A 21,770-nucleotide genomic window follows, 5' to 3' on the forward strand; every position below is an offset into this window, starting at 1 on the left:
TTCCTGCCCCAGAGCCGGGAATGCATCAGGTGCAGCTTGCAGCCACACGGCTGGGCTCCCCAATCTCCCCCCTGGGGCAGGGGCATTTTCCTGCCCCAGAGCCGGGAATGCATCAGGTGCAGCTTGCAGCCACACGGCTGGACTCCCCCAAATCTCCCCCCTCGGGCAGGGGCAGCTTCTTGCCCCAGAGCCGGGAAGGCATCAGGTGCAGCGTGCAGCCACCAGAGTTCCCAGCATGCCGCGCAGCAGCCCAGGAGCGAGCCCTCCAGGCGGGACTGCTCGCCTCTTCACGGGGGCGGCCGCCGCGCTGCACGCCGGGATGTGTGGTCTCCCTCCCTCGGGAGCGTGGCCACTGAGCGCAAAGTCCCGCAGCCTCGGTCTGCCCTTTGATTCTTCCGGTTCCAAACCGGGGTTCCACCGGGCCGCGTCCCAGCTCTCCCTTCCTCCCCTCCCCCCAACCCTTACCTACCCGTCCCGACTCCACTGCGCTCCCGCCCCCGGGAGGGAGCCTCCTCCGGTCACGTGGTAGGCCAAGGGGCCCCGCAATTGGCTGGCCGGGCGGCGGGGGCAGGGCGAGCGGCGCTGCGTGGTTCCCGACCCCCCCCTCCCCTCCGGCCGCTTGTTTGGCTGCTGCCGTCACCTCATGGCGACGCGAGTAGAAGGGGTAGCGCGGGGAAGAGGCGGCGGGGAAGAGGCTGCGGAGCCGGGACGGGGCGGCCGGAAGCGCAGCCCGCGGCAGAAGGTGAGCCCCGCGGTAACCCTTCTCCCCGCCGGGCCTTGCCCGGGCCTCTTCGCCTTTCCCCGGTCCCTTGTAGCCTCGAGGACCTGCCGGTCGGGTTCCCTTCTGGGGGGGGGAGAACCGGAGGACGGCGGCTGGGGGGACCCCGGGAAGGGGAGCCCGAGGACGACGTCACGACGACCCCGGGCTGTTGGTGTTTTCGGGGCGCGCGTCAGGGAGCGGGGCGCGCGCAGAAAGGGGGCGCGCGCAGGAGGGGTGCGCGAGCCGGGCTCGAGGGCCGTCCGTGCCCTCCTCGGGGGGCCCGCACCGCGGGACCCGGCCGGCTCACGGTCCCGCCTCCGCCCCGCCCCGTCCCCTTCCCAGTGGGAAGTGCGCTCTTGCGGGCTGTGCCCCGCGCCGCGCCGCGCCGGAGGCTATTGCGCAGCAAGATTAGCTCCCGGGGAGTCGTCGGGGCTGCGCGCGGGGGGGAGGCGGGAGCGCTGGCCACGTGCGGGGCCGGTGAAGCCTGGAGCGCCGCAGGACTGGGCCACCCGCGCCCCGAATGAGGGGCCTTTTCGCCCTGTGGCTGTGCCCCCCTCCGTGGAGTGAGAAGGGGCGCCCCGACCCCGTGCAGAGCTTTACCCTAACGCGTGTAAGGGCCCCTCCGCCAGGCGCCGCCGGAGCACGCGTGTCTCCGCTCCCGCGGGTCTCCGCTGCCTGTTTCTTACCTGGACTGTAAAGAGACCCACGCTCCTCGGGCCCGGCCGGACCCGGGGACGGGACCGCGCCTGCACTTTTTCCTGGACGCACGGTGGGGGAGCAGGTGAGAGGCTGGGGAAAGATGGAGGGCCGAGCGGGGCACGGGAAGCCGGAGCGCCCTGCACGAACACGCCGTGAGCGTGTGAGCGGCCCCTGAACGCAGCCGAAAGCCGCCGACAAGACCTGGCTTGAGACGCCGTTTGTCACACGGCAGGTATTCAGTGGGTAGTAAGGGGGAGGCTCGAGTGTCTGGCTGGCAGGCGGGACCTCGGGTGCCAGCCCCCATGCCCCCTTACTGCTTTTTAAAGAGCAGGAATCTGTGCCTCGGATGTTTTAAAATGGGGGGCATCCTCGCTGTTACCTATCTCCAAGGATTGTTCTGTTCGATCAAGTGAGGTGTGTAAGCTTTGCAAAACTTAAAGCAATGTGTAAATGCCAGCTGTTATTAATAGGAACAATGGTTAAACAACTGATTATGATTGCACTGGACAGTGAACTGGAAAAACAAGCCTGTTAACACTTTAGAACTTTGCCTCTCCATCTGCCTTTCTTATGATTTCTGTGCCTAATTTTCTCCCTCCCTTTCTTTATTCCTTTTCTCACCCCACAATGATAACAAAATTATTTTTTTTTAAGCGCTTTGCATTTTTGGGCAAAGTGCTCTTTTTAATTTATTTTTAGTTTTCAGTATTGACTTTGATAAGATTTTGAGTTCTCAATTTTCTTTCTCCTTCCCTTTCCACCTCAAGACACGCAATCCGATATAGGCTATACATGTACAATCATAATAAACATATTTCCACGTTAGTCACATGGTGAAAGAAGAATAAAGCAAAGGAAAACACCACGAGAAAGAAAGAAAAAGAAAATTGCATGCTTCGATCTGCATTTGGACTCCGTAATTCTATTTCTGAATGTGGACAGCATTTTCCATCGTGAGTCCTTTGGAAGTGTCGTAGATCGTTGCATTGCTGAGAAGAGCTAAGTCTGTCATATGGCAGCGCTGCCGTGTGTACAGTGTTCTGGCTCTGCCTACTTTACTCAGCAACAGGTCATGGAAGTCCAGGCTTCTCTGAAATCTGGCTGCTCATCATTTCTTATTCCCTCACAATAATGCACCTCCCCAAATGGTGGGCATCGCCTCACTTTCCAAGTCTTGGCCACCACAAAAATAGCTGCTATAAATGTTTTAATGTATGTGGGTCCTTTTCCCTTTTTTTATGATGTCTTTGGGATACAGACCTAGTGGTGGTATTGCTGGGTCAAACGGTATGCAGAGTTTTATATGGGTAAATATGTTTTTTTAAATCAATTTATTCAGGTGAGTGTTTTTTGTTTCCTCACATAACTAAGCTGCTTCCTTGTGGACCTTCATTTTGTGTATGTTTCTGTCTTGTAGGTCTGTGGTCTCCAAAAAGGGGATGGAGGAGCAGCCACTTGACAATCTTTGTACCCTAATTTTCTTCATGGAGAAATAAGGACAATATTTAATTCTTGATGATTATTAAAAAATTGGTATTTAAAGAAATATGTCTTTATATAGGTTGGAGAGATGGACACAGCCAGGGCTTCTAGTTTTCACTATATTTTGGTCCTTTGTAAAGGACTTACATTGTTGTACAGGAACTTAGTCTACAGGTGTGTCTTTAGCACCTTTTCTGCATCTTAGTACTAGTTGCACTGGAACACTGAGAGTTTAAATTTTTAGTCCAAGGTCTTCTTAACTTGGAGGCAGACTCTTAAAGAATACACAATAGATGAGCCTCCCCTTTCAGATTTCTTCGGTTGCTGTAGTATTCCATAAATACAGCTATCTCAGAGATAAATGGCCATCTTACCTTTTATTTTTTAATTTTTTTTTGCTTTTTGGAGGGCAGTTGGGTTTAAGTGACTTGCCCAAAGTCACATGGCTAGTGTGTCAAGTGTCTGAGGCCGAATTTGAACTCAGGTCCTCCTGACTCTAGGGCCGGTGCTCTATTCACCGAGCCACCTAGCTGCCCCATGTTATCTTTTAGAAAGAAAAAAAGCGTTTTTCTTCCAAGGGTCTTGTTTTTCAAGGAATTGGCCAGAAGGGAAGGATCTAGAGCTTTCCAGTATATCAAGTTCGTTTTTAATTGTGAGTATTTGAATGCCTCTTGGTCCTTTGAATTGACTTGACTTTATGAGGCAGACTTTATTTTATCATCTATTAATAGCACTTTTTTAAAAATTTAATTTGTTTCCTTTTAGTTTACAGGATTCAATTTCACAATTCCTTGAGTTTCTATTAATAGCACTTTTAAAAGAAATTTAGTGGTTCAATAATTTATTGCATACACTAAGGATTTCTTTGGAGGAGTTTTGCTTTTTTGACTTATGGGCATGACTTAACTACAGTTTGATAGGTTTAGTGTCTATACAACATAAGGTTATTGAATTGGTGAAAATGTTAGGTTGTACAGTGGGTTTTCTTGACTAGTGATGTTTACTGTGAAGGTTGATTTTTTTAAAAGGTTATATCCAGATAACTTTTTTTTTTTTAAGATCAGGAAGCTGGAGACAAAACTTAGAGCTATTCAGCTGTTTAAGTGTTTGTATGAAGGTATTAAAAAATTTTTTAAGGGTTTTTTTTTTTCTTTTTTGCTTTTTGGAGGGAGCAATTGGGGTTAAGCGACTTGCCCAAGGTCACACAGCTAGTTTTTTGTGTTAAGTGTCTCAGGTCCTCCTGACTCTAGGGCTGGTGCTCTATTCACTGCACCACCTAGTCGCCCCAAAAGTTTTTTTTTTTTTTTAATTAAATATGGAAGAAAGAATTAGACTCCTGTAGCCACAGAGGGCAGAACTAGGAGGAATGGGTAGAGTTCAGTTCATTAAGCATGTCTACTCTTTGCTAGGTACAAGGCATAGTATTGTTTGTTTTGTAAAGCTTCTGTCTTCAGTTACATTTTACCAGGGGAATGCGACACGTAAATACATAATGACATTCAACATAATTTGAAGAGAGAAGTAACATTAATAGGGGGATCAGAAATGACCACTTAGGTAGTAGCCAAATTGGGCCTTGAAATAAAGATGAGGAAGGAAGGCTGTTTTAGGCATGGGGGACGTGTGCAAAGACAGGAGTTGGAACGGCAAGTTTCACAAATGGCAAGCATGTTAGTTTATAGACTATATAAAATACAGTATGTGAAGTCAGTCAAGAAAGCTTAGACTAGAGCCCATTTGGTGAAGCACTTTAAATGCCAAGCTTAAGAGTCTGAACTTTACCTGGAGTGACATGGTCATACTTGCTTTAGGAAGATAATTTTGTGGATAATGTATTGAAGAGAGGGGAGATAAGCAAGGAGATTAATTAGAAGGCTTATGGAATAGTTCAGTTAGGGTGATGAAGGCCTGAAGTAGGTGCATGGCAGTGTTAGTGGACAAAAAGGGACAGACTTGAGAGATACTGAGTAAGAGTAAACTAATTGAAATGGGGGAAATTTGAGGAAGGAGGAGATGAGGGTGATAATTAATCAAAGAATGGTGATAGTTTTAACATAAAAGGGAAATGTGCAAGGAAAGATAAATTTGTGAGGAGAGAGAATTTTTTACAGTATGCTGAATTGGAGATTCCTACAGGACGTCCAGGTGATGATATCCAGTAAACAGTGATGTGATATAGAATATAGCTAGAGAATCTGGGTGTCTGAGAGCATTAAAGGACACATGAATAGGTTTTACTGATAAACATCCATGGGGGGGGGCAAATAAAGGTCGAGAAAGGACTTAAGGACAGAAAAAAAGGCTGTGAGATTTAGCAACTAAGAGCATGCTTTTCAGAAAGAATTTCATGGAAGTGGCCATGTGAGGAAAAAAAGTTGAGAAATAAATGTCTTGTTAAAATAAAGTCTTGTTGAAAGTGGAAGCCAGAGGCATTGATTTATTTAGACTGTCTTGTAAAGGGTGGAGAAGGAAAGAACAGTAGCCTGAGGTCAAGTGAAAGTATTTTAAGAATGGGGAGATATGGGCATTCTCTAATGGAGTATTGAAGGATCCAGTAGGTAAAGCCAGATTGTAAATGAGAAAGACTCAGGTAACAAGCACTATCCTGGAGGAGTCAGAATGGTTTCATTGTCTAAGAGTTGGCCTTGGCAAAGAGATGGGCCACCATTTTATTTGTGGCTAAATGGAGGTTGAGGTAGAGGGGTTTTGAGGGCTAAAATGGAGATGAGAACACTCATGAGAAAGATAGCTTTCTTTTTTATTTTTTTGCTTTTTGGAGACAATTGGGGTTAAGTGACTTGCCCAAGATCTCATGGCTAGTCTGAGGCTGGATTTGAACTCAGGTCGTCCTGACTCCAGGGCCAGGATATAAACATATTAAGAGAGGTTGAGGGATAGCAGCAGGATGGAGTCTGGAAATAGCAGTGAGGGGTAAGGAGTATGTATATTCTTTCTCCTTTTCCAGTACGTGTTGGGAGAAGAAGTGCTTGTGAAAAAGTGTATTGAGTACTAGCCTGGCATGAAGTGTTTTGATAGAAGTAAGGTGGAGCCAGGATTCAATGAGTGAAAGAAGTATAAGAAGAAGGAGAATTTGTAACGGTTCTGGGGGCACAGAATAGAGATTCTGGAGAGGTAGGGGCGGAGGTAAATGGAGATGAGATGGGGAAGGGGAGTGATGGGAAGTACAAGAAGGGCATTTTTGCATAGGCAGCCAGAGACTCTTGAGAGGAGATGATTGGAATTTGATAAGCATAGGATCTTACAAAGTATCTTACAGTGATTGAGGGGTGGTAGCAATTCTCTTCAGACACTAGTGAATGTGAAGAGATGTTTTTGCTCAATGTTATGAAAACGTGCCTAACAACTACCGGTATGTTTTTAAACAGTTGCCTTTGAGAAGTACTGAATTCCCATCAGAGACTGGAGCGATCATTTGGGATGTTGTAGGGGGACTGCTGCTCAAACGGAGTTTTTACTAGTGGTTTCGGAGATTGACGTTGTATTCTGGTGTTCAGATTCTGGAATACACGTTTTTTTCCTGATTATCTGTTTTGGCGCGGGTGTTTATAAAAACTTTCTTGGGGCGGAGGGTGGGAAGAAGTTAGCGTAAAATGATCTGGTCATATTTTGTTGATCTTCATTCTACTTTGTTGCCATTTCCTCTTTTTTTTATCGTCAGCCTCAGAGTGGTGGAAGTGTTGAGAAGAATTGATGTCAGGAGTACCAAGTTTATGGTCATGAGATCTGGATTTGATTGGTAGTTCTGCCACTTGTTTTTCTGTGTGGCATTAGGCAGATTCCTAGATCTCAGAACCACAGTTTCCTTAACTGTAAAAATGAGGGAGTTGGACTTGATCAGGAGTGTTTATTTTTTGTGTGTTACTGGAAGCCTTTGACAGTCTACTGATTACTCTAACTTCTTAAATAATGGAAGGAAATGCTAAATTTCAGCTAGAGGTTAGTGGAAATAAAAATGTAATTTAATTTTTTTCCCTTCAGGTAAGTTCATGGACCTCCTGAAATTTATCCTTGGACCCTTTTAGGAATCCATCTACCTACCCCAGCTTATAAAACCCTGGATTTACTGGACTTATATGATCCCTAAGGTCTCTTTAGAGCTCAAATATTGATTTTTTTTCCATGGGGGATGGGGCAGTAGAGATGAGGCAGAGGGGAACTTTTCAATTCCCTTTTTCTCTCCATTTCAAAGCCTGTATGTCAGTGTGACAGTCAATGAGAGAAGTGAGACTCTGTTTGTAACAGAAGTATATGATTTAGGTTCATCGCCAAACTTGGAACTGTTAGCTTACTTCTAGGATCCCCTGGGAGGCCTTTTCTGTTTTCTGACCTCTCTCCTCTGACCCTCAATCCTTATTACATTGTAATAATACTTTACTTATACTTTGTGCAATTGTGGGGGTGGGGAGGGAAATAGCTATTTCAGGGCAGAGAAGGACTTGTTCCTGCTTTTGCCTTTGCAATCTTGAAGGTTTACTCAATTCAATTTGTAAACAATTTATTGAACACCAGGTACTTTGATAAGTGCTAGGGATACAAAAGAGGAAAAAAACCTCCCTGCCCTCAAGAAACTTACAGTCTAATGGAGAAAATACTATCTATAGAGAACAAGCTGTATACAGGATAAATAGAACATAGATGAATAGGGAAGGCTTCCTGTAGGAGTTACTCTTTGGAGTAAAGGAGAGAGAACAGTCCCTGCATAGAGGACTGTCAGAGAAAAAGCCTGGAGCCAAGAAATGCAGTGGCTTGTTCCTGGAACAGCTGGAGGCCAGTGTCAGTGGATTGAGAAGGGTTGTGGAGAAAGTTAGATTATGAAAGACTGAATGCCAAGCAGAGCATTTTGTATTTGTTTCTGGAGGCAAAAGAAAGCCACAGGGATTTATTTAAAAAAAATTTTTTTTAAAGCAATCGGGGTTAAGTAACTTGCTCAAGGTTACACGGCCAGTTATTTCTGGGTGTGGTGCTGAGTATCTGAGCCTGGATTTGATTCCCAGGTCATCCCGACACTGGAGCCAGTGCTCTCACTCGCTGAGCTACCTGGCCACCCCTTATTTTTAAATTTTTGAAATGTTTTATTTTTTTTCAACATTCACTTTTATAAGATTTTGAGTTGAAAATTTTTTTCTCACTCCCCAAGATGGCGAGCAATCTGATATAGGCTATATGTGTACAATCATAATTAAACATATTCCACATTAGTCATGTTGTGAAAGAAGAAACAACGAAAGGGGAAAACCACAAAAAAGAAAAAACAAAAAAAATCCCAGAAAATAGTGTTCTTTGATCTTCATTCGGATTCCATAGCTCCTTTTCTGAATGTGGATAGTACTTTCCATCATAAGTCTTTTGGAATTGTCTTCGATCATTGTATTGCTGAGAAGAGCTAAGTCTACCAAAGTTGATCATTGAACAGTGTTGCTGTTACCGTGTATAGTGTTCTGCTCAATTCACTCAGCATCATAAGTCTTTTTTTTTTTTTTTTTGCTTTTTGGAGGGCACTTGGGGTTGTGACTTGCCCAAGGTCACACGGCTAGTTTTTGTGTTGAGTGTTTGAGGCCAGATTTGAACTCAGGTTCTCCTGACTCCAGGGTGGGTGCACTGGGCCACCTAGCTGCCCAAAGCATCGTCTTTACAAAGTACTTTTTCTGAAATCTGCCTGCTCATTATTTCTTACAGCGTTTCATTACATTCATATACCACAAACTTGTTCAGCCATTTCCCGATTGATAGGCATCCCCTCAATTTCCAAATTTTTGTCATCACAGAAAGTGCTTTTAGTTTTGTACATGTACATTTTTCCATTTTTATATTCTTTTTAGGATATGGACCTAGTAGTGGTATTGCTGGATCAAATAGTTTTCAAGCCCTTTGGGCATAGTTCCAAATTGTTCTCCAGGGGTGACATATTCTGACTTGCATTTTAGGAAAATCACTTTAGTGACTGAATGGAGAATGGTCTGGAGTGGGGAGAGACTTGAGGGCAGGCAGATCTACTAGTAGGCTGCTGCTTTAATCAAGGCCTGACCTAGAGTAGAATGGTGCCAATGTCAGAGAGAAGGGGGTGTGTTCTAGAGATGTTGCACAGGTGATATCCACAGGCCTTGGCAGCAGCTTGCATGTAAGGGGTGAGAGATAGATAGTAAGGAATCCAGAACGAATCCTAAATTGTGAGCTTGAAGGACTGGAAGGATAGTGTTGCCCTCTAGAGTAATAGTGAAGGTGGGAGGGGGGAGGAGGGTTTAGAAAGAAAGTATAATGAGTTCTGTTTGGGAGATAACTGAGTTTAACGGGCCCCCTGGACAGCCAAGTCTAACTGTCTGAAAGGCATTTGGAGATTAGGGATTGGGGCAGGAGAGGTCCATTTGAGAATCATCAGCGTACAGATGGCAATTATTAAATCCTTGGGAGCAAATTTTTGTGTTATGGGTCTGAGGTCACACTTGAACTCAGGTCCTCCTGACTCCAGGGCCAATGCTCCATTCACCACGTCCCCTAGCCAGGCCGTCTTTTTTTTTTTTTTTAAGACATAATCTAACTAGAAGTACATTCTCTTTAATAATAGATTTTGATATCATGAATAGTTTCTCAAGCCATGTTTTTAAAATTTCATTTACATTGTGTTTTTATACCTGATCTAATGACATGTTTGAGATGTTAGAATCCAGATATACACAACATAAGTTGGGAATGCCTTGTTATATAAAAGGAATCATGTAGGATTCTTTAAAGTAGCAAGTTTTCAAGTTCATTGGTATACAGAAACAAATGATACAATTTATACAGTACTTTTCAGGAGTGTTTATTGTATAGAGTGGTTGGGAAATACTTGAGTAATCTATAATTTCCTTTCTGTGGTTACTTCCATCAGTCCAGCTTGTGACCCATCTATCTGCCTTGTTTATAATCTAAATTATATAAAGAAGGAATCCCTAAATTTAAGGTCATGGCTTTACTGAGGAAGTTCCATTTAGGAACTGATTATCAGGAAGGTGGCAGTCCACCACAGGGGCCTGGTATAGGGCGATTCCGTGGCCTAATAGTGGCTGGCTTTGGTTTAGTTGAGTAGGTTCTTGAAAGAGACAGTTCCCTACAGATTGGGCCTTTTAACCTGGTGTGGGACCTGCCGGAGCGTGTCCCCTTTTAAGTAGTCCGGTTCACCTCTATGAGAAGATGGCATAAAAATAGGATGTTAGTGAAAGAGAGATGCCTACAAGTAAGACTCCATTTTCAGAGCCCACTTGTAATGTTTGACTATAGGGCCCAATCGTGATTCTTAGGGTGATTTATTCAGTTTAGGTTAGTATCAAAAGGGGTGCATCTTTTTTTAAAAAAAATTTTCCCTTTTCTTTAATATTAAATCAATTGGGCAATAAATGCCTAGGAAGAATTCTGATGAAATTGTGGATGTGGTGATATTTTGAATTTTACAATATAGGTAGTAGTAACATAGTCTGATAGCAGGTTGTTTGGGGGTTTTTTTGTGGGGGTGGACTTTTTTTCCTCTGAAGGATATTTCATTTTTTTGTTCATTGTGATCAGAGTAAGTTAACTTTTAGAGAAGCATCTTTCAGCATGTTTAAATGCTCATATTTTAGTAAAAAACTTAGTGGAAATTATAACTAAACTTTTTTACTTGATGGAGAAGCCCCTTAAACTTTAACAAACGTTGATATATTTTGTTCTAAAAGTTTTGTCGTACTGCTCATTGTACTGTCAGTGATTAGTAAAATTGCAACATTACTGTCTATTAAGGGATTACTGTGCGTTTGAATTTTTGGAGTTTTTTTAAGTATCCTCCAAAATGGCTCTTATCACACTTCTTTTCTTCTACTCTGGGTGCTTTTCACCAGATAAAACAAAATTTATTTCTTTATTTTCATTTTAAGGGGGTTTAGCATAACCTTTTTACCTCCCAGTTTGTCTCTCATATTTTGTAGTTATCTGTGTATGAAGGTGCTTTGTTAAAAGGACTTTCTGATTATAAGCTAGGATTTCATGGGTTTTTCAAAGTCTTCAGTTTAACTTTTTAGATCAGAGGTCACTTTGAGGAGACAAAAGACCATTAATTTCTTACTCTAATAGCTCTCTTTCTCTTGCCAAACCCCTTCCCCCCCAAAAAAACAAAAACACTTTAAGAAAACTTTATTAAGCTTTTACTATGACTATATTTTTATTTTAAAATAATTTTGAGTTTTAAGAAAAAGAATTCACAAATGAATGTTAGGTATACTTGTTATTTGTATTACGGAAGACTAGAGAATGCAAGCAACTCTCCTGTGGTTTGGGGCCCTATTTTAAATTCTTTTTCTCTGAGGTTTGAGGAGGGAGGGCTAGAGAGTTGAGGGGAAGGTGCAAATTAACCTTTCCTTCCTTTTCTTTCTCTCTCTCTCTCTGTTTTAGGAAAAGAACAGTATAATTGTTTGGGAGCAGTATAGGAAGCTCTTTTTGATGTTTTCTGTTTAGTTTGTTTTTTTTTTTGAGGGGGGAAAGTTTAAATGACTTGCCCAAGGTCACATAGCTACTGGGTTTCCCGATAATAAGACCTATCCCGAAAATAAGCCCTCCCCTTACTGTGTAAGATTCCTCTAAAATAAGCCCTCCCCTGAAAATAAGCCCTCTGGTGTTTTTCCAAAAAAATTAATAAGACAGTGTCTTATTATCGGGGAAACATGGTAGTTAAGTGTCAAGTGTCTGAGGCTGGATTTGAACTCGGTTCTTGTTTTCTGTTTTTTGAGCCCCTACTTCTGCTGCACTTTGTCTTTTACCAAAAAACAATAAAGGAAGAATCCGTTTCATCTAGAGATGGTCACGTTGGCTCTTATCATGACACACGACTGTTCTACGTCTTCATGACCATTTTTCCATCTGACAGTACCCTTTCTATCATCCAGTCTCTACCACTGCCTCAGTCCTTTGAAATTTCTTTTTTTCTTAAGACCTCTGAATTCTCTATCCCTCAGTACTTTTTCAGACAATTGGTCTTTCTCTATCTTTACTTTGTTTCCTTGTGAGTCAGAACCCTATAGTAGCCAGTTGAACTCCATATTATCCTTTATTCTCAGATACCTCAAGCCCTTGTCAGACTTCAGCCCTGGATTACTCTCACCATCTGCCTCCTATACTCATATTCATGTGCTGCTGAACAGAGAGAACTGGAGGAAATAACAGTCTTGCTGACTGGGTTCATTGTAAATTCATGCTACTAGCTTCAACTAAATTCTCATTGTAGGAAAGCAGCTCTTCCAAACTTTTAAACCTCTTTCCTCAGGCTTCCCACCCCTTTCTCTCTGTGGAGAACTTCTCTTTATTTTACTGGAAAAAAAAAAACTGAGCCATTCAGTCACTTCTCACCTGGATTATCGCAATCTCTTCTCAAGGCTTTCACCATTCTCCCAGACCATCCAGTACACTGCTGCCAGTTATTTTCATCAAGTACAGATGTGGTCATGTGAAGCCCTTATCCTTTCCCGTGGCTCTCTATTACCTCTAGGATAAAAGAAACTCTTTTAGCTTTTAAAGCCATTTCCAACCTCATACCAGATTATTGGCGGTTACTCTGCACTGTCTTCCACACTGCCTGGACATTGGGTATTCACTTCAGTGCCCACCCCCAGCTCTAGCAATGACTTCCCCATGCTTAAAATGTACTTACTCTTCATTTCCACCTCATAAAATAAATCAATCAGTAAACATTTAAGTGCTGGGGATACAAATCCTCCTTCTCAAGGAGCTTACTATCTAAAGGAGGAGACAACGTGTAAAAACAAGCAACGCACAGGATAAATTGGGAATTAAGGGGGATTAGGGAAGGCTTCCTGTAGAAGGTGAGATTTTTAATTAGGACGTAAAGTAAGCCAGGGAGGTCAGTAATATTGTGCACAGAGGAGGGGATAGTGTTTCAGGCACATGGGACAAGCAGAGACAAATCCTGCTGCCAAGAGATGGAACGCTTTGTTCCTGGGACAGCCAGGACACCAGTGTCATTGAATTGAAAGAGTATGTGTTGGAGCGTAAGGTGTGAGACTAGAAAGGGAGGAGGGAGAGAGGTTCACAAGTGCACCTTCCCATTAATTTGGGTTTATCTTTGGATCCCACAGCATTTAGTATTGCTCTTGGAGGCAATAGGAAGCCACTGGAGTTTGAGTAGGTAGAGTGACATGATTGCAGTTGCATTTTAAGCAAATCACTTTAGTGACCTAATGGAGAATGGAATGGGATGGGGAGAACCTTGAGGCAGACAGACCCTGCTTTTGGGGCATGGTGCTGCATTCTACAGGAAGCCTTTCTTAGCCTGTTACTACCCTTCCTTCCTTAATAACTATTTCTGTTTACAGGCATTTATAATTTGTTCCCCCCACCCTGGAAAAATTGTGTTGAGAAAAGGTAAAGCAGGGACGGCTAGGTGGCGCAATGAGTAGAGCGATGGCCTCAGAGTCGGAAGGACCCGAGTTCAGATCTGGTCTCAGACACTTAACTAACACACACACACACACACACACACACACTAGCCGTGTGACCTTGAGCAAGTTACTTAACCCTAATTGCCCTCCTAAAAAAGCAAAAAGGTAAAGCAAAACAAAAACATCTGTCAAAACAAATTCCCACATTAGTCATGTCTGAAAAAGTGAGTCTATCATCTCAGTGGTCTGTTTTATCTTCTATCTTTTGGCTTACCATTTCATTGATCAGAGTTCTAAAGTCTTTCAAAATTCTTTTCTTCTGTAATATTGTCATTGTATAAATTGTTCAAGTTGTGCTCACTTCTCCCTGTGTCAGTTCATAAAAGACATCTTTTCAGTTTCCTCTGAAACAGTTTTGTGATTTCTTATGGCACAAAAATATTTCATTACTTTCATATTCTGTACTTGGTTTAGCCATTCACTAATAGCACACCCATCTAGTTCCCCGTTTTTGTTCCTGTGAAAAGAGTGGCTAGAAAAGTTTTTTTTTTTTTTTAATATGAGTAACTACTTGTGATGAGGTTTGAAGGGGGGTGGGGTGGGAGGTTCAGTCATCTGCAGTGAATTCATGGACTCAAGCAATCTTTAAGTCAAGTTAGCATAGGTTTATTACCCTGTTACAGTAGGCAGCGCTCCTTAAGAACTTGCACCTTAACTGGAGTGATGCAAACTAAAGTTTTTATAGAAAAAGTAGTGGATTAAGTGCTAACATGCTAATTAGGTGATAACCTACAACCTTGGTCACAGATGCCATTTACTACTGGAAACCAGGGGAAGGTATTTCTCAGGAGAGTATTTTTGGTCTATTATGTTTGTAGTAAGACAGCTTTGGGAATTATTGCATATAGCTTTGACCTCTGGGTTGAATGTGATAAGTTTGGAAATCAATACATGATAATTCTGTGGTTACAAGATAATCGTTTTTTTTAACAAGAAAGTTTCTTAAGAGGTCAGCTTGTTCTTGTGATAGAGAAAGATAATTTATTTTACTAAGGACCTGCTTATGAGTAATTGTGGGGTAAGGTGTGGTTATGAGTTATCACTAGTAGTATCCTTGGGCTGGGGAGAAAACTGTCAGGGATAGTGTTTTGAAGCTAGGGAGAAATGTGATCTTAGATTTGGGGTCCAAGCACAAGCACCCCATCCCTTGCACTTAACTGTTTTAGATTTACTTGAATTCATTCTTTTATGTTTATGATGAACATATTTAATGTATCTCTTTTGTCTTCATTAGAGCACAAGAGTCATGACAGGTAGTGATTGTTTGATTCCTTTTATTTCTATCTCTAGAACCTAGAATAGTGCCTGACATGCTTAAATGCTTGTGGATTGTTTTGGTATACACCCCTCCCCATCGTTCACCACTAAGAGTGCTTACTGTTTTTCACTTAGTTATTGCAGTCATATATATTAACTTCCATTTCTTCTGAATCGCTTCTGCTTGTGCCTTTGCATCGTTTTGTTACTTCTATAATTCCCATTTACTCAACAAGCATATGTGCTAGACATTAAGCAAGGTCCTGTGGATGCACACAAAATGAAACAATATCAATTCCCAAAGAGGCTACATTCTATTGTGTGGAAATAAAATGAATACCAATTAATTCGCCATTTGAGGACCAGAGATTAGGATTGGCTTAGTACAAAGGTGTTCTCAACCTTTTTCGATCTTGAATCCCTTATTTAATATGAAAAGAATTAAATTCTATTACTTACCATACATTTGCACATAAGAAAACAGATTAATTTTTCTTCTAGGCTATGCCAAAAATTTGTTAATTTCATTGATTAGAAATCAATTACAAACTCTTGGGATATTTCAGCTGGATAATATGCTCATCAAATATTCTCAAAACCCTGTCACAAGTTTCTTGTGTCCCTTGGCAGTTTGTATAAAATGTTCCAGGTTAGGAACTTCTGCTCTAGGAGGTGACGCTTCGGTTTAGCCTTGAAGGGAACAGGAAAATACAGTGAGGTGTGCATTCAAGGCCTGCAGATAGGAGGTGAGGAACAGCAGAAGGCTGGTGAGCTTGGCACAAAATGAAAATGGAGAAGAACAGATTTGGAAAGGTAGGTAGGAACCAGATAATGAAGGTCTTCAAAGAAAGAGAAGCACTTGAGCTTTTGAGGAAGGAACATCTTCAAGTCTGTGCTTTGGGAAATTTCACTTTGGCAGCTTTGTGGAGAATGAATTGGAGGTTTAGGTTTGGAGACCAGATAGGGGACACTGCAGGAGTCCAGCCAAGAACTTAAAAAGTTCTTTCAGAAATGTGTGGTGGCCCTGAGAATAGAGAGAAGGAAATATGAGTTATAGTCAGTATCAAAGCTTGGCCACTGATTGGATCTGAAGGATGAAAGAGGGAGGAGTCTAAGATGACTCATCGGCATCCAAACAGAACCGAGCTTCACTGCAGCTTCCAAAGACTTTCCTTCGACAACTATCTTTGTTCAGATCTGGGATGCCTTATTTTCTTCCCTCCTTGCCACTGTCACACCTCCTCAAGATCATTGCATTCCCCTAGATAACACCTGCTATTTAAAAAACACCACGCTTAAAGACCTCGAGGGCCACCTGTGGCCTTGAGACTGAAGGTTCCACTTTTCTTTGTCTTTATACCTTTCAACATTCATGTCCTGTAATTCCATCTGTGTAGGGTAGGGTATGTGTAAGTATCTTCCTCTTGAAGAACTTCCTTTGTTTATGTAGCTCAATCTTCAGAGAGGTGACTGGGACGCACAGGTTATATGTGACTTCCTGAGGTCTATGTCCAGGGAGTCCTAAAACAGGTCATCCTGATGCTGGTTCTTTATCCATTAAACAGTACTGTCTCTGTCCTGTTTATGCCATTTTATTCATGAGTACGCTTTGTATATTTTTGTCTTTGTTTTCCTGAGACTTTGTAAAATGAAGTCTACTTTCTGTTTTGTTTTTGTAATAATGTATCACCCTCAGTATTCAATTTATATAGTACATATTTTCTCTCTTGCCAGTTTTAGTATCTTAAAATTCATATGCATAGTTTTGTATTTATACAGTTAATAAGTGTATTGTAGAAATTACTTTTTCCCCAGTCAATGTAAAAATCAAGTTAAAATTTTATATGTGATTTTCAGGATTGCTTTAAGAAGAATTGCATAGACTTCTGGGTGTGATGGTGTATGTCAGTAGTTACTGTTACTGAGGAATGAGGTTGAGGCTGGTGGATCACTTGAGCTCCATTCAGAGTTCTGAGCCGTAGAGCTAACGCTATCAGGTGTCTGCCTTCTGGGGGGGCAGAATTAGCCAAAGTTTCCTTGCCATTCCAAAGCCATGTTGGCTGCTTCACTTCCAGCTTGTTAGGCCATATAGGGAGACAGTCTCAAAAAAGAATAGGAAATGTTACAAAACAAGTTCACTGTGCCTGACACATCACATCCGCAATTGTGACTGCTTTTTTTTTTTTTTTTTTGAGAGGGGAAGGCAGGGCAATTGGGGTTAAGTGACTTGTCCAAGGTCACACAGCTAGTAAGTGTCAAGTGTCTGAGGTCTGGCCTCAGGTCCTCCTGACTCCAGGACTGGTGCTTTATTCACTGCGCCACCTAGCCACCCCTCCTTTTTATTTTTTAAATGGAAATAGCCATGTGCATTTGATTTGCTTTTTGAGGAATTGAAAATATTGAGAAAGGTTGACTGCCTAATTAAAGATACAATTTATCCAATATGTGGAAATTAAGGGATGTCTCTGTTCAGTAGATAGGGGCATCATTTCATTGACTAACACACTGTAGTAACTGATATTTATAATTATGACCCTACGTTATTAACTAAGAACTTTTTGAGCATGAACAAATTATCCAGAACTTGGAAGACCAATACCAAAACTTTTACATGTTTCTTTCCCCATTCTGTTGTTGAGACAATGAATGTATGTAATATTCTATCTTCTGTACTTGTCTTTTTCTAGGTCAGGCAACATAAGTCTAGACAGGTTAGGTGACTTGCTTGTGGTTACATAGCTTGTTATTTGTGCAACTGGGACCACTTCTGATGCATAGTCTTAGTGTTCTTTTTACTATTATAGGCAGGCTTCGTGGAATTAATTAGAGGTGAATCATCCTTTAGATAGCAGTATTTGTGCCATGAGAAAGGAAAAAAAACTTGGGGATGTTTAAATGTTTATCTCAAGACTAGTAATTTCAAAGTAATCAGTTTGCTAAGAGATCTTTTCTGTCACCTCTCCTTTTCGTAATCATGCTCTAAGTCACTTAAGTGCTTATTATATAGAAAGCAAAAAGAAGGCATCAGTGACATTAAGTAGGGATCTTGTATTCACTGAACATAGATAAACATGTCATGATTTAGAATAAGAAGGGGCATATATATGTGTATATATATATGTACATATATATAAAACTCCTTTCATTTTTAAGATAGCAAATCAGGACTAAGGCCATTAAAGAAGTGACTTGACCAAGTCATGGAACTAGCAAATAGAGACGTAACTCTGCTGTTTGAACCTTGATGGAAAGGAATTGAGAGATGTGCTAAGATCTTGGCACTGCCTTGATAGCCAACAGACAGATTGGGAGCTGCAGGTTTTGCCATCTTTTTGAGACTATACAATTTCCATTTTTTGTTTAAAAGGGGAATTTTGATGAGAGACACTTTAGGAGAGTGTATCATGGATAACCGAGAAGATTAGGAAGTTTGGCATTTAGAGAGGTGAAATCTGGTAAAGAGCCTTAAGACTTTGTTGTTTTTTTATAAGGGAAAGAGAAATATAGTAACATTTCACCTATTGGTCAAGTAAGGCCTCTGAGTACCCAAAATAGCAGCATTTAGAATCTGTGCAGTAAAAGCTCATTAACAAAGAGGAAACCGCTCTTTTTCTATTTATGCTTCCTTGACACAGTTGTAATAACTTGTTTAGATTTTAAAATTCACAACAAATTAGAGGGAGTGGGTTGGTGTATAGATGAGAAACACTTATTTTACAGCAGTGAGAAAGGATAACTTCAAAGATACAAGTTGTCTTACCCAATATAATACAGAGGTTAAGGGCTCTCCCTCTCTGTTCAGTCCGCAGTGCCATCATATTGACTAACTCTACAATAACCGATGTTTAGAATTGTGATCTTACATTCTTAAGGAGAGCTTGAAAATGCTTTGAAATTTGCTCCAAGAGCTTAGAAATTTGCTTTAACCTTGTCTTTTTATAGGTCGAGCAGCCAAGGTCTAGACAGGTTAGGTGACTTGCTTATGGTTATGTAGCTTGTTATTTGTGCAATTGGGACCACTTCTGATGCATGTTCTTAGTATTTATTTTACTATTATAGGCAGGTTTCATGGAATTAATTAGAGGTGAGCCATGCTTCTTTAGGCTTAAATATTTCCGTCTTATTTAATCAAGCACGCTAATGAAAGGCATTTCATACAGTGGCGTGCAGATCAAAACCCAACTGTGGCTTGTTTTTTAATCATGTTTATTATTGTCAGTGTCCTTTAAATTCTCCATCTTGTCTGCCCAGCTAGGGGCAGTAGTGTAAGCGCTGCCTTCTGCTTAGGAGAAGTCAAGGAGCTGAGCACATACCCTCCTAAGGTGTTCCCCATGGACCAAAAGCCTCCAGTTGTGCCAGAGGGAGCCTCGGTGGCCTCTACAACCTGTCCCTGAATAAAGTCAACAAAAAATATATGCTTTAGTTGGAAAGCATCAAACCTGTCATCACCTGCCTCTCCAGCCCCAATGAAGAGACCATCATGTCAGCAGTCCCAACACTCAAGTACCTGAACACATCTCAGTCCATCTAGGAGCTTACACCCCTCCCTATGGTGGAATGCGTGCTATATGATTCCCTTTCTGAAAATAAGAGAGTTGGTGACTACCACCTTCTTGAAAGGCTGCTTTTCCCCAGACAGGTGGAGGGGGCACAGAATCTCACTGCGCTGGGCACCCCATTCCCCGAAGACTGATACTGTGCTAGGGAGGTGTTGTTCATCCTTAGGAGCCCAGGGCTGTCAGCCGGGCCCTATGGAGCTGGTGGTGAAGCTTGTTGGAGGGTGGCCTAAGGGAGGGCAGCAGTTTGAGGTGCTTGAGGGAAGAATCTCAGGACTGCAGGAGGAATGTGTCCCTACACAGTAAGGCAGTCTTAGTGCTAGGCTCTCTGGATAGACTAGATGCAGTAGTGCAGTCTTCGTGTAGCCTGCCAAGAGAGGGTGGCCAAGGCCTTTGTGCCTTTCATGCCGGGGGGGTTTCCCTTAAAATCTATAAGTGATAACTAAGAACACTGAAATGACCTCCATGCACCAGTTTTCCAAAGTAGTTTTGTTGCTCCAGTTAAATTGGAGTGATAAGTGCCTGAATTCGAGTTTTAGCTCTGCCCCATTACTAGCCGTGTGACCTTGGTTAAACATCCATGAGACTTAATTTTCCCATCTACCAAATGGGGATAGTAATCAAATTAGATTGTGTCCAAGAGCACTGACATGCAATTTATGCCGCTCTTTAGGATCTGCCCCCTCAACCTGATGGAATCCATGTTAAAAGACCCTTGTGGGGCTGGTCCAAATACAGTATGAAATACATTTAGCACAACCCCTAGCCCCTTAAGAATGGATAAATCTCTGTCAGATGGGCACCAAAGGGAAGCGTAACCTGCGGTAGTAGAATCTATAGGTGACTGGATATTTTTGCCACTCATTTAAATAAAAATTTTTAAAAATGAATTCTCCAAGTAGGCTCACTCCAGTTAATTGGAGATCCTTTTAAAAATTTTAGCAGTTCTAGAGATGAATGCAACACTGGAAAAGCCCTTTTTTCCATTCTGTGGCATATTATCAAAGACTGCACAAAAGACATAGGCTAGTCATTTAGCCCACTTTTTTTTAGCTTTTTGGAGAGGGGAGGGCAGGGCAATTGGGGTTAAGTGAATTGCCCAAGGTCACACAGCTAGTATGTGTTAAATGTCTGAAGCCAGATTAGAACTCGGGTCCTCCTGACTCCAGGGCCGGCACTCTCTTCATTGCACCACCTAGCCGCCCCCCGCTATCTATTTCATTGATTTTTGGATCACCTGCAGTTTTATGAATTTAGTTCATTTGTGGTGTTGGTATTATTATGTTAAATGTTAGTACTGTATTCAGTTCTGGTTACCACATTTTAGGAAAGACAGACAAAATGGAGTATGTGTCACAAGAAGATGGAACATCCCATGTAAACATTTGAAGGAGCTGGGGATATTAAGCCTAGTAAAGAGAAGACTTTTAGGATGTGAGTTAGGGGTAGCAAGAAATTATTTTAGTCTTAATGTAATTCAAGGGATGTTATGTGAAAGGAAAGTTTACTTGTTCTACTGCATGCCTGGGAAGGCAAAACAGGCATTAGATTTAGAGAAAAAAATCTGCTTCCTATTAAATAGTACAAAAGTGGGATGGATTTGCCTCTCTGCTTAAAAGTACTTTCAATTAGAGATTTTCAAGTAGAGGTTAAATGTTCCTTTTCTTTTTTTTTTCTTAAATGCTTTATTAACTTCTGATTTACATCATTCATTTCCGCCAGATTTTGAGTTACAAATTTTCTCCCCGTTTTTCCCCTACCCACTGCCCCAAAATATCGGTCCCACAGGATATCCCCTCCTCCAATCTTCTCTCTCCCATATCTTCTCCCATATCCCTTCAGACTTTTCCAGTGGATCTCTATGCCCCACTGCCTGTATATCTTATTTCCCAATTACATGTAAAATAATATTTCTAATAGTATACACACACACACACACACACACACACACACATATATTTGAATATTTGATTTTGCAACTTTGAATTCCAGATTCATTCCCTTCCTCCCTTGTCACCCACCCTTACTGAGAAGATAAGCAGTTCAGTATAGGATGTACATGTGTGCTAATGCAAAACAATAACGTACCGTGTTTCCCCAATAATAAGACCTATCCCGAAAATAAGCCCTCCCCTTACTGTGTAAGATTCCTCTAAATTAAGCCCTCCCCTGAAAATAAGCCCTCTGGTGTTTTTCTGTCCAAAAAAAATTAATGAGACAGTGTCTTATTATCGGGGAAACGCGGTAGTAGATATATTGTAAAAGACTGACTATATTTCCCTCCCTCCTATCCCACCTCCCACTTGTTCTGTTTTCTGCTTTGATCCTGTCCCTTTTCAAAAGTAAGTGCTTCCAACTTCCCTCCCCCCCCAGCCTGACCTCCCTTCCATCTTCCCCCCTCTCATACCCATTCCCCCTACTCTCCTGGAGGGCGAGATACCCTATTTAGTGTGTATTTCATTCCCTTCCCAAGCCAAATTCAATGGGAATTCCCTTTTGCCTTCCTATTCTTCCCCTCCATTGTAACCATTTTCC

The 21,770-nt window shown here is 42.0% G+C and overlaps 2 protein-coding genes across 9 annotated transcripts in view; both read left to right on the forward strand.

The window, feature by feature from the left end:
* LOC138171241 (uncharacterized) overlaps window positions 1-541 on the forward strand; it is a 1,597-nt gene extending 1,056 nt beyond the window's left edge. The window contains exon 2 of the mRNA XM_069100704.1: window positions 30-541. Coding sequence (XP_068956805.1) covers window positions 30-390 — 361 coding nt within the window. The 3' untranslated portion in view covers window positions 391-541. The remainder of the gene's footprint in view (window positions 1-29) is intronic.
* Window positions 542-552: 11 nt separating this feature from the next.
* TXLNG (taxilin gamma) overlaps window positions 553-21,770 on the forward strand; it is a 62,555-nt gene continuing 41,337 nt past the window's right edge. For 3 of the 8 annotated variants that reach the window (XM_069100698.1, XM_069100693.1, XM_069100697.1), the window contains exon 1: window positions 554-742. In XM_069100698.1, the coding sequence (XP_068956799.1) occupies window positions 644-742 (99 nt within the window). In that variant the 5' untranslated portion in view covers window positions 554-643. Of the gene's footprint in view, window positions 743-1,233; window positions 1,542-1,569; window positions 1,692-21,770 lie in introns of those variants that run through there. The other 5 variants (XM_069100692.1, XM_069100699.1, XM_069100695.1 and 2 more) reach the window with 5 other exon arrangements.

This window comes from Petaurus breviceps, unplaced genomic scaffold, assembly GCF_028583685.1.
Source record: "Petaurus breviceps papuanus isolate PSGF00001 unplaced genomic scaffold, PetGlider_PUasm1.0 419, whole genome shotgun sequence".
Taxonomy (NCBI): domain Eukaryota; kingdom Metazoa; phylum Chordata; class Mammalia; order Diprotodontia; family Petauridae; genus Petaurus; species Petaurus breviceps.